The following is a 12688-nucleotide window of genomic DNA, read 5'->3' on the forward strand; positions in this document are numbered from 1 at the left end:
ATAATTTTTCAAATAGAAGATAAACGCTGCCAAGATCAGGTAGGATGTTTTTATGTTAAGGGACTCAGATAAATTCAAACTAAATTATAATGTTATAATTTCTATAATTAATTTCTATAATTATATAATATACTATAACACAATAATATATTATAATATATTTTCTGGTTTTAAGTGAGAACACTTGATGATGGTAAAGATCTAGTGAAGCCAGTCCCTTCATAACAGTTTCTGGAGTTAGGGGGAACAACATGGCATTTTAAAGACTAGAAGAATCTATGTTTTGACTTGGCCATTCCCCTTAGGGAAATGTTTCTTAAGTAAACAATCCAGTTCTAAATCAGGCTACTATACAGTTTGACAGACGAGCTCTACTACAAATGTACCAATTACTAGAAACACAATGTGATAGATTACATGTTATATCATAGAACAGTAAGTAAAACCCCTATTTTCCTAAGAAGATTTACTTACAAGGTATGGAATTGGAATTGATAGAAAGGCTAGAAAAATATGGAGTCACGCATTTTTAAATATTAGATAGAATGGACAGAAAAGAATAAATATAACCAGAGAAAAAATTCAGAAAGCACAAGGTGGAAATCAGCTACAATGTGTTAGCAATTGGTAGAATGCACTGGAGTTTCGTTACTATGTTTTTCTTTAGAATTTTCTAACATTTCAAAATGTCTACAATAATTTTAATATAGGTGTATAAATAAAGTTCTATGGTGAAGCTTAAGGTGATTTTACCCTGGGGGGATAAATGAATATACACTTACTTTGCACACATAACCACTGGAAACTGATTGTCTGCGATAGTTATGGTCTCTGGAGCAGTAAGCTCAACTTCAAATCTGGGCAATACTGAAAACAAAACATACAAACAAACAAACAAACCAACAAAAAACCCACGCGTCAGCTGACAAAGTTGGAAAGCAAAGCTACAGCAACTATAGCAAACTGTTTCCATGTATCTGTGAAAGTCCCTCATTAAAGGTCAGTTTATTGTTTCTGTTGTTGTTGCTGCTGCTGCTGCTGCTGGTAGTGGTGGTGGTGGTGGTAATGGTAGTGATGGTGGTGGTGGTGGTGGTGGTGGTGATGGTGATAGTGGTAGTAGTGGTGGTAGTAGTGGTGTATTTATTTCTTTAGCCTAAAAAGAATCACCCACTGTTATATTTTAATCTCCTAGATCTTTTCTAGGAGACTACCTGAATTTCAGAAAATGAGATATTTCTTAGGCGAGGGAAGGAGTGGGCAAGGAACAGAGTAAGACCTGGGCCCAGAACGAGGCATAGAGAGGACCCAGGATGAAACAGAAGAGCAGACAGCAGAGACCCAATAGGAGCTCAGTTCCTATGCCTGTGTCTAAAGTGTTGTGTTCTGTTGCTTTGAACTTGTGTGTAGGAGAATCAGAAACAGTACTCGGTTACCATCTTGGTTAACGGTGAAATGATCCACCACCGTCATTCCTGATTGTTTTTTTATGACGATCATGTAATCCCCCAATACTGGCTCTGGAGTCAGTTGGAATGAGAGCTGGGTGATGTTTCTGAAAGTGGTCACGTTTATCCATTGAAAAATCACATTGCCTTGGGGATTCTTGAAAACAGTGAATGAAGAATGACAGTCAGAGGTTGTCTGTGAAAATTCCCCTTTCCATTTTATTCTGGGTATTCTCCATAATTACTGGAAGTAGAGTGAACTGTTATAATACTTAACTAATGACCTCAACACTGAAACAGTGTAACTACTGCAACATTGTTCAAATCCAATCGATACATTCTTAAAACTATTATTCATGGAAAAAATAATTTATAACTGATACCTTTGGTTTTTATCTTTCCAGAGCAGAGTAGCATAATCAAAGAATTAAAAATTCAACATAATTACTTCAAAATAGTGTCCTGTTCCCCAAAGCAGAGTAGACTCATACTAATAAGTGTACAAGAGAACACTCATTCTAACAAACATTTAAAATGATTGTCACAGTGGGGCTGCCTGAGAGATGGCTCAGAGGTTAAGAACACTTGTGATCCTTCTAGAAGACTAGGTTCTATTCCCTGCACCTTCATGGTGGCTCCCAACCATATATAACTCTAGTTCCAGGGGATCTGAGGCCTTTTTCCGGCCTCTGCAGGCCCTGCATGCATATGGTGCAAATACGTACATGCAGGCAAAATACCCAGGCACCCGTGCATGATGTAATTAAAGCAATAATATGTCATTTAATTAAAAATGGTTGTCACAGATTTCCACTTGGTCCCTTTCTATGTTGGTCATGGGTTACGCAATAGCACCTAAGTGGGATTTCTGTGGTTTTTAAAAGGCAGGCACAGCTGTTGGAAGGCAACCTTCATTTGCTTTCAGCCCACTGCCACACATACAAGCTCACTTGAATATTTTACACTCCGATTAAAGAGACGGTGTTTAAAAGATTTGATTCAAAAGGTCTTGTTTAACAGATTGTGTAAGGAAACAAATAGTTACTTACTGCCATTTCAAAAGTTTTAAAGTGGTTTGTTTTACTCTCCTATAATGTTTAGAAAACCTAATATCCTGGACCTCCTTTCTGCTAAGCTGCTCGTGAGACCCCACGCTGGCTTAGGCGTGAGTGGATGTCACAGGGCAGAATAAATTCTTCCCCAAAGAGCCGTTTTACAAGGTGGCTAAAAACACTTCACCCTGTAACACTGATGCTGTTCAGAGTGCCCACACGGACACATTGTGACTTGGGAAATGTCAACTTTTATTCATCTAAGCCAGAGTGAAGCTTTGTGAGAACACAATGTTACCTGGGTCAGATGTGAAAGCAAACCATTGGGTAAGGTAGAGAACCTGAGACAGCTCACCCGAAATTCATGTCACTAGGGGTGAGCGGTTCACTTCAATATGAAAAGTTTAAAGCATCCACACCGTAGGACAGCAGGAAGTTTATGAGTGCCTTGTGTTTGCCCATCTGACTGTAAATTATGAGCCTGGATCCCATACCCCTAAAATTAGCTAATATTGGTAGCCCACACTGTATATAGAGGCAAAACTACAGGTGCTGAGATCTGTTGTTATTTACAAGTAAGCTGTAAATACAACCAATTAAATGATGAGTGTTTGATTTGATGTAGAATGGTATGATCTACAATTATAACATACAGTGGGAAAAACAAAGGAGTCTGCAATTGTCAGCACATTATTCTTAGGGATCCGTGGACAAGAAATCAGGATTCCCAGGTATCTTCAGAGCTCTCAAAATTACATTTTAATCATACATCTAATTGTCTTCAGATGCAGATTTCTTTTCTGTTTGCTTTAATCATCTTAATTTTCACTTATATAAAACTGAAAATTAGAAGCACCCCATTCCTAATCTGAATGTTTTTTTTAAAACTGGATACAGAAAGTAGATGCCTTACCTGAACGGTGATCAAAGGGTACTGAAAGGAAAAACACAGATTAATACTTTAGTGAGACAGATAGTATCAGTTCCAAGATTTATTTTTAATTAATTCTTTTAGCTAGTGTATAAAGCAATGGTCTTTGTTATGATACTTCCCATACATATATATCATTGTGTCGTGCTCGTGTTCACTTCATAGTACCCTCTCCTGTCCACCCCACCTCTCCTTTTGCTTCCGTGTGTGTGTGTGTGTGTGTGTGTGTGTGTGTGTTGAAAAAAAGCATGGTCTTTATCTTTTGGGTTTGACTAATTTGATCTAATACCATGACCTCTAGTTCCATTTATTTTTTTTCTGCAACTGGAAAACTTTCATTCAAATAAAACGCCATTATGCACACCACATTTGCTTTGTCCACCTATCTGCCAATGGACATCAGGCTGGCTCCCTACCTTGGTGATCGTGACTAGTACAGGAATAAGAATGGGTGTGCAGGTATCTGATGTATGCTGGCTTACATTCCGGGAAGGTGCTCTGTACAGCAATGGATTTGATGACTAGATTTCAATCTCGTTGTACCTTTAGAAGTTATGGACTCACCAATTCATCAACAGGCTTCAGCCAGGTGTTCAGTGTCACAACTCGAAAGTGAACTAAGGAAAAGAGAGGACAGCTGTAAAGTGGTTTTTCTTGTGATCCCCACCTTATGGGGATGATCACTTTAAGATATATTCCTAAGTAATTGCCTGTCCATCACAGGATACCACATTCCTTTCCCCCAACCTCTGATCTGAGCCTTTCAGGTTAGGAGTCCACTGGAGAAAATCTATTTTTCTACTTGTTATCCCTCTTTTGATGATTCTTGTTATCCCCCAGACTGACATTAGAAGCTTTTACCCTATAAAACTGAGATATCTTGGAATAGAATTAGTGAAGACTTATCCATAGAGACATAAATGTAAGACATTTGTGGGAATGGATAAGTATAATTTTCCTTGAAAATGGTACTAGCAAAATTAAGGTATTTTAGCAGAACTACAAAAGACAGATGTTGGCTCTTTAAAATGTACAGCGTATTCTAATATCTTAGTAAGAGCAGGAAAGGGAATATCAGGAAGTGAAAATCCCTCTTTAGGCATTATCTTTGTAATATTAAATAGGAAAATAGCATAATGAAATGCACTGCCTTGTGGGCTGACTTAAAATTAATTATAAAAGAAAAAGGAAAGAAGCCTGCATAAGCCTGCCGTTTAGAGTACAGTAGAGACTCCTTGGAGGAACTCCCCTGCCCCAGACACAGTTACATCAGTCAGAGCACAGCAGAGAATCCTTGGAGGAAACCAGCCCCGGCACTTCCACATCTGTGGGTGCTTCAGCTGCCAGAAATAAATGTCTATTGTGTAAGCCAAAATAAACTCCACGTTCAGTTCTTCTGTTTTTTATTAAATCATAGAAATATGCAATATGAATCAGGATCCAAGGGACAGGTGGTTTCATCTCTAACCCTTTCATTTTGCAAATGAAGAAAGTATATCTCAAAGATCAGAATTTTCTTGCCAAAAGTCAATCACTGCTCAACAGAGCTAAGCTTTGAAGCAAGAGTCTTTGAATTATAGCTTGGTATTCTTTGCTCTACAATCTGCTTAGAACAATAAGAAAGCAGAAAGGCTCTGGCTGACTTTCTTGTGTTATAACAATTGACATAAAAATAGAACAGTAGAATTCCTAAATGTTGCTGGTGAGGTCTTTGCTGTTATTGGCACTATTTTCTTTTTTTAAACAATGACTCTCATTGCTTCCCTGAAAGTCCAAAGAAACTTTCATTACCTTCACTCAAAGAATAAAATAATTGGCTTGAAAAGGAGAATTAATGAGCTTGTCAAATGGGTATGTAATGGATCACTGGTTTAGATCAAACAATTACAACTTTGCATTCTGCCAACCACTGTACCGTGAAGCCTCGTCAGTAGGACTTGTGTGCAATCAAAGAACGCACAGAGTCTTATGAAGCCATACACAAGCTCCCGGATCTAATGGCACTGTGACTATAGGAATTATGAGAATGCAGCAGTCAATGATGTTAAAGACAAGCTTTATTCTGTTTTACACGTCACCTCGTAGGAAGCGTTTTTTAAAGTGACTTACCCGTGTCTCCAGGTTTGTGGACCGGTGTGTCTGTCTGCACAAAAGTGGCGTTCTCCTCGGCAGCGACTGCTACAGCTCTTCTCTCAGAGATTATAAGAGTGTTTTGCTGAACAAGTAGTGTCACAAAGGCCAACTGCTCCGGGGACACGTGAGACACCTGTTTGTGATGAAGAGCAGAGAGGGGAAGACTGTGTGTCTTCATTTAGACGGAGAGACAGACAAAGCCTTGTGTCTCTTCCCAGCAAAGGCTCTCTGCTGCGATTGCTAGCTCCGTAGATGAGTCTTTTCTAATAGACTCAGGTTGATCTTCCTGGTGTCTATTTCTTTTATGTCTCCCTGAGCCAGAGCCCTCTACCCTTTAACCCCCCCACCCCATTTCCTTTTAGGCTCTGTGAGGCATGTTCACTGTCTAAAACAGCAGTCGTCTCATTTCCTATAGCAGAAAATCACCAATAACAGCGGCAAGGTATGCTGCACATCAGAAGTTTCCCCTTTGTTTCTTGCTTCTCTTGAAAATTTTCACATACCCCGTAGATTTTGCGAATCACACAAAATTAAGATTTATCATTGAAAAGAAACCTTAAGAGAGCAGGTTCATATTCCTGCGGCATTGAATTTGGTGCCTCACTTTGAAATTTGCACAAGCATAGAAGTTCCCCTCTTTCACACGCTGGTCAAAAATAGTAGTGTTGACTCCGGCATACTCTAGGATGACGCTCAAGGACACAGGCTCGTTGAGGTTTACAAGGTGAAGGCAGGCTTTTTCTGAGGAAAACCGCTGTACCACAGCAGAAACCCACAGGAGGTATCGCCTGCACAGAGAGAAGAGCCGGCACTTTGCAAACAAGTCTAGAGAAGTCTTTACACCCACCCACAGCAGCTTGAGCTATTGACGGATTCCCCAAACCGTGCGTTTTTTTTTTTTTTTCCACAGGCAGGATAACCTTAAACTGGATGCACACCATGGTGACTTAACAAAATAGTAACCACTCTGGCATTTTCTCGACACTTAGAGGTTAGCCCAGCACTCGGCTGCTGAGGGTGAAATAGAATAACGAACCAAGTAGATTTTTAAGGTGGAATCCATTTAACAAAATGATATTGTCAGTACTTCGATACAGAGAGTTTGGAATTCCCTTACGGTTCTGAAGCCACAACGTTAGTGAGATGAAGCACGAGGGCACTGAGCACGATGGTAGGCACCATGTCGTCTCAGCGCCTGGACGGTAACTTCAGAAGAAGCTGCCTTTTCCCTCCTCTCGCTGGAAGTCAGCTACCTAGGTGTTCCACGCTCTCCCCCTCCTCTTGCTTAGTCTGCCTGACGTTGCTTTTATAGTCTCACGGAATGCAAGATCAATTACCTTTTGGAGCAAGGATCCTGAGAGTGATCACTTCAGATCGCCTCTCCGGTTACCTCGCCAGGGGGCATCGGTTTATGTGTAACTTCCTGCTAATGCTGGATGCTGGCCTGGCTGGAGTCGGCAGTGCAAGTCGGACAGGAAGAGGAGAGAAACAAAGAAAGTAGTTGGGTGACACGTAGGAGTCCATCTGATTTGGATTCTCCACACAGGGCTGACGGCAATAGCAGTGCAGCGTGCTGAGGCAGTGTCTCTCGGAAGAGGATATCTCTGTAAAACCTTATCTCGATAGCGATTCTCAGAAGAAAACTGTGTTCAGGGGATCACGCCTTGCAACACGGACTCATTCTCTGGATAGTTAAGTGTGTTGTTTTCCTTTATAATTTTATAATATAGAATTCAATGTTAAAATGTTGGTTTGTAGTCAATATTTAGCATGGCTTTCTTAGTGAGGTTCATACACTGTGTTCACTGTCTCCTCCAATATCATGAGAAATTTAGAGAAAATGTAAAAACACAAGCACCACTGGCAATAAAATAATTATCAGCCGTAAAGTACAACAACCTAATTGTAAGTTCATGCCAACGAAATGCTGAAGTCAGCTTTCTTTCTATTGTTGCTGTTGTCGTCAGTCGTCGTCGTCATCATCATCATCATCATCATCATCATTATGACAGGGTCATAATAGACAGGGTCTCACTCTGTAGCACCTGCTGATAGTCTGGAACTCCCTGTGGAGCACAGGCTACCCTTGAAGCCAGAGTGATTGTCCCAGTGCTGAAATTGCTGATAAGAGCCACCACACCCAGTTGAATCTGGTAGATATCCATCAGCTCTCCAGTATGGCAACTCTCCCATTTTCAATGACTTTCCTTTTTTTGTTTGTTTGTTTTTCTTAGATTTTTTTTTTTAACTTCGAGTAGTGAAAAGTCGAGTTCATGGGCACCGAGGAATGTTAGACTGGGTAGGAAAGGCAGAAACTGGCTTCAATCTGTAGAAACTACTTATCTGATGGGGCAGGAGTTGATACTGAAAATATATAGGGAACTTTATTGAGCAGTAAAAAATGACAATTGGATTTTAAAATGGGCAAGTTATCTGACTAGCATTCCCTAGGGGTACATGTGTAAATTGTGGATAAGTATATAGAAAAGCTCAAATGGAAGCTCTTCTAGAGAACCCGGTTTGATTCCAGCAACCGCATGGAGGCTGACAACCGTCAGAAGACCCAGTGCCTTCTTCCTGCCTCTGAAGCCATCAGGTACTCATGTAGTACACAGACACGCATGAAGGAAAACACCTATATACATACCAGTAAAATAAAATAAAACCATGATGAGAAATCTGCTCCAACCATGGCAGCTACTATCAACATGCACACACACACACACACACACACACACACAGAGAGAGAGAGAGAGAGAGAGAGAGAGAGAGAGATTGATTAGAGGTACATGCAGAATGACATCATCATTATGGAAAGTGTCCTTACATTTTCTTGAAAATATGAAAATAGAATTATCACATGACCTAACAACTCTAATACTGGGCATATATGTAAAGGGAATGAAGGGGTTATAACAAAGAGATACTTATATCTCATGTTTATTACAACCCCTTTCACAGATGTCAAGACATGTAATCAGTCAAAGAATCCACTGGTGTTGGATTGGTCTGTCTACCTATTTATATATTGACATATAATGTGATATTATTCAGTCACAGAGGTAGTAATGTTAATTAACTTGACTGAATAATATGTAATATACACATATATTAAAGTATAATGCTGAATACGTGTCAGAACTACATTAATTAAATATAATACTTTGGTGGAAATAAGTTCTAAAGCCATAACCATCACACATTGTGGAAGCAGCCATTATCCATCATAGAAGAAAGCCACTTATAAATAGGGTTCAAGTTTCTGAATGTAGGGGCATAATAAATAAAATACTAAGGAAGAAATAAAGATAGAAGGAAAGAGTAGAGAAAGCCAGAGAGAACCAAGAAAGGGCAAAAGGAAAGAAGGAGAGAAAGAAGAGGGAGAGAGGTAGTTCTACCTGGCCTTTATTCTACCTACAATAAACACAGGAGAGAGCGATACACCATCTGCTTGTATTCTCAGTGGGTTCTGTTGAGCTAGAAGCTGAGCAAGAAAATGAACAAAACCAGATATCATGTTGAGTCTCATCAGTCTATGTTCTGAAGGACCGCACTCTGGACTTCTCAGGCCCTAAGATGTCTTCCTGAAGGACTGTCTACTGCCTTCCATTTTCTCACCAAGGAGGGCCATAAAAATTAGGGATTCCTGTCTCTTGAAGGAAGTCATAGAAATGAGTCCCTCTTCCCCAAAGGCCACCCTACAGCCTGAGACATTTCCTCAGAGGTGGCTTGAATCTGAGCAGTGTCCCCCAAGGGTCTGTTGTAACAAATGCTTGGTCCACAAGATGGTGCTGTTGGGAGATGGAGGACCCTTTGCAGGGTAAGGCCTAGTGGGAGACTCTGAAGTTTCTCTCTTTGATTTCCTTTTTGGAGATCTAAGATCGTCCACACACAAGCACTTGAGCCTTTGTGTGCCGAGTATCACCAATGGTCAAACCAACGGACTTTGAGAGTCTTAAGTTCAGAACTAAATAGGTCTGTTCTCTTTACAAAATTAGCTGCCCCTGGCATTTTTTGGTAGCAATGCAACGCTGACTAATCATTGCTTATTAAAAACAAAAATAAAACTTCCCTGATCCTCCTCGGCTGATAGTAGATCTAAGGATCTCATTCTAGGGGCCCTGCTTCGTTCTCAGAGGCCAGGAACACTACACAGAGACAAAAGTAGAACTACAACAGACAGGCATAGCTGGGATCCTCTCCTCCATTATCACACGGTCACAAACATTTGGACCAATCACAATTCTGCATGAAAATGGATAGTTCAGGGCCATTGTATCGCTGTTTCTAAAACTTCTATCCAGTAAGTCTGTTTTAAGGGCCTCTTCCCAGCCTGTCTTTTGTTTTAGAAGTATTGGCCATGAGTATATAATTACCGAGGACAGTAACAGGAATTTCTGTCCCCTGATAGATTTAGTACCATGCAGGTCATTGGTGTTCATCAGTATACTTACCTAGGGTGCTTAACTGAATGCATAACTAGTCTACTAGCGTTATGGTAGGTGGTAGACAGGAAGAGGTAAATGTAAGTGGCTGAAGCAATCTTCTTACCAGAAAGACCAAGATTTAATGGCTAATCAGACAGACTACTATTGCGATATCACAGCATAATAATATAGTAATAATAATACTATATGATTACTAAGCAGTAACAATACTATTTCAGCATAATACTATAGTAATGATAATACTATATGATTGCTATGCAGTAATAATACTATTACTATTCCAGCATAAGGGTGTGGAGAATGTGTGTCCTAAGGGTCTCGGGGACGCGCCATGGTATGGTGACAACCCAGTGAACAGTATCCAATGCTTCCTAAGAATAGCTCGCAGTCTGCTCAGAGGAAGATGCAAATATAGACACCAATGCCAGTGGACACAACAGACAGTTTATTTTGGAGCTGCGATTGGTGTTCTGTGGAATCGAGTTAGCTCTGTGAACGAGAGGACTACAAAGGAGCCTAAGGAGGTTTTGAGGCCTCGGGGATTGGAAGTGATAACATGATTAGGAATGTTGCAGGTAGGAGAGAAAAATCAAGGCCAAGTCGGGTTACACGGTGAGGCCTTGTTAGAGGAGACAAGGAAGGAAAGTCATAAGAAAAACAAGCCCTGCGTTCCACACAGACTAGGGAGGTGGACTTAGAATGGTGTGGGGAACACACTCAAAAACCACAGGAACTGTTCGACAACAGTTATAAAGAGAAGGGCCTGGGCGGTGACTTTGGATCTTACCCCGAATCTTAGACTTGAAGCTGCTCTGATGTGGATTTGAAGAGGGAAGAAAGTCCGACTGGTATGAAGGCGGGATTGAGGGTCTGTATAGAGGAAGTAGGAGGTGGCGTTATTGTCAGAAGGCCTCCTGAACAAGGCATGTGCTGTGAGAACAGCTAGACAAAGGTTCAGGACCTGCACAGCATGTGGGTGATGTTAGCCTTGTGGGCATCGATGTGGTTGCAAGGTGCAGCCATTCAGTTTCTGAATGGGGAAGTCTGTGCTGCCAACTGGCTGCGCAGGCCTGGGGCAGCATGTGCTTGTTTCCCTGGCCACTGTGGATGTGAGCAGAGCGCCACGAGTGGTCCTGGCATGACCTGCTTTAAGGCCATAATTAATCATGGTCCATTTTAAGAGGGAGAATAGATGTGAGGTTTATTCTGGCATTTCTGAGAACATCTTGAACTTCAAGTTTGCCTTTGTGAAATGGTAAAGTCAACACAACTCAAAGATTATTCAAGACCAGTAACCTATATTCAGCTAATTATGTCTTAAACTAAACGAAATTACTCAGTCCCGATGTGGCAATCCTTTGAAAGGGAACTTGTCTTTTCCTCCTTGAACAATAAGTTGTTTTACAAGTCGAGGTGCCCCTCTGTTCTCAGATACTTAATTCTTGTGTCACTTCACCATTGTTGGCCAAGAATTTTTCCAGGTACAATGTGCGACGGTGGACAAGTGATTGAAAAGAGGTAAGTGGGGGGAGAAACGGGTGTTGCTAAGAAGGTCAAGTCAATCCATCCACCTGGCTAGTCTGCAGAGCCAAGTACGTGCCAGCTTCCGTACACAAAAGCTCATTTCTAATCTTTCCACTTGACAAGGGTCCACTATCCTTAAATGTCACCCCACCCAGGCAGACAAACAAATGTGAAGTGGACTCTTTATTGAAGATGACCAACAATCCATCAGTGGAGACATATTTTCTCTATTAATTTATTTATTCACCTTGCATTCCCATCCCAGCCCCCCTCTCAACTCCCCCCCTTCACACACAGCTCCTCTCTCTACCCTTCTCCTTCTCCTCTGAGAAGGGGGACACCCCCAACCTCCCCGTCCCTCTGCCCTCCCCCGCCACCATCAATGGAGACATTTTAACTTCTGGCTTTACGCTGGAGGAAATACCGAGCACTTGGAGCGATGGAGACACAAGTTGGAGAGATGATGTGGGCGAGTCATAAAAACGTAGCGTGCAGTTAAACCACCCTCCTTCCGCAAGAAGCTGGGGACTTTAACTGGAGGAAACACGGAACCTCAGCCACCCACGGAGCGTGGATTTATTTGTGGGCTCAAAACTAATTAGAGGTATGAACTCCAGGAATTGAGATTGGGTGGAAATAAGGAAAATAATATAACGGAGTTGATAGGCCACGAACCAGCTCAACTCGGAGCCTGAGTGTTAAATTTGAAGGTGCAACTTTCCTCTCTCCGCTCTGTAATAAAAGATGAAAGGGGTCCCCCCCCGAATTAGACTCTTCCTATGTCTACAATCAGCTCCCCGATTATAAATCTAAGTTTTAATACATTGAAGGACGAGAGAGGTAGTGAGAAGTTGTGCCCTATTTTGTGAATATCATTTCTCTTTCTTGCAACATAAAAAAAAAAACCCTAAAATTAATTGTAATATCCTTTGCCGGGTAGGTCAGGCCTGTTTTCCGACTGGGCAATGTCAAATCAGCCGGGCAACCCCTTGGGCCGGGTTGCCGAGTTCACTGTGATTTCTGTGGTGATATCTGGAAGGTTATATTTAACTGTGACTTGTGTTGTACACACCGGTCTTTCCACCACACTGTTCTATCCCTGCACCACAGCGCTGGTGTGTGTAAGGGAGAGAAGCTTTGTTGTTCGGCCCCAGA

General features: G+C 41.3%; 1 protein-coding gene across 4 annotated transcripts in view; it reads right to left on the reverse strand.

The window, feature by feature from the left end:
- A2ml1 (alpha-2-macroglobulin-like 1) overlaps positions 1–6946 on the reverse strand; it is a 42258-nt gene extending 35312 nt beyond the window's left edge. For 2 of the 4 annotated variants that reach the window (NM_001431784.1, NM_001431785.1), the window contains 7 exon segments: positions 783–867; positions 1434–1602; positions 3411–3431; positions 3993–4045; positions 5538–5694; positions 6166–6349; positions 6679–6840. In NM_001431784.1, coding sequence (NP_001418713.1) covers positions 783–867; positions 1434–1602; positions 3411–3431; positions 3993–4045; positions 5538–5694; positions 6166–6349; positions 6679–6743 — 734 coding nt within the window. In that variant the 5' untranslated portion in view covers positions 6744–6840. 4 annotated transcript variants of the gene reach the window in all.
- Between the last annotated feature and the right edge of the window lie 5742 nt (positions 6947–12688).

This window comes from Rattus norvegicus, chromosome 4 (genome assembly GCF_021556685.1).
Source record: "Rattus norvegicus strain SHRSP/BbbUtx chromosome 4, alternate assembly SHRSP_T2T, whole genome shotgun sequence".
NCBI lineage: Eukaryota > Metazoa > Chordata > Mammalia > Rodentia > Muridae > Rattus > Rattus norvegicus.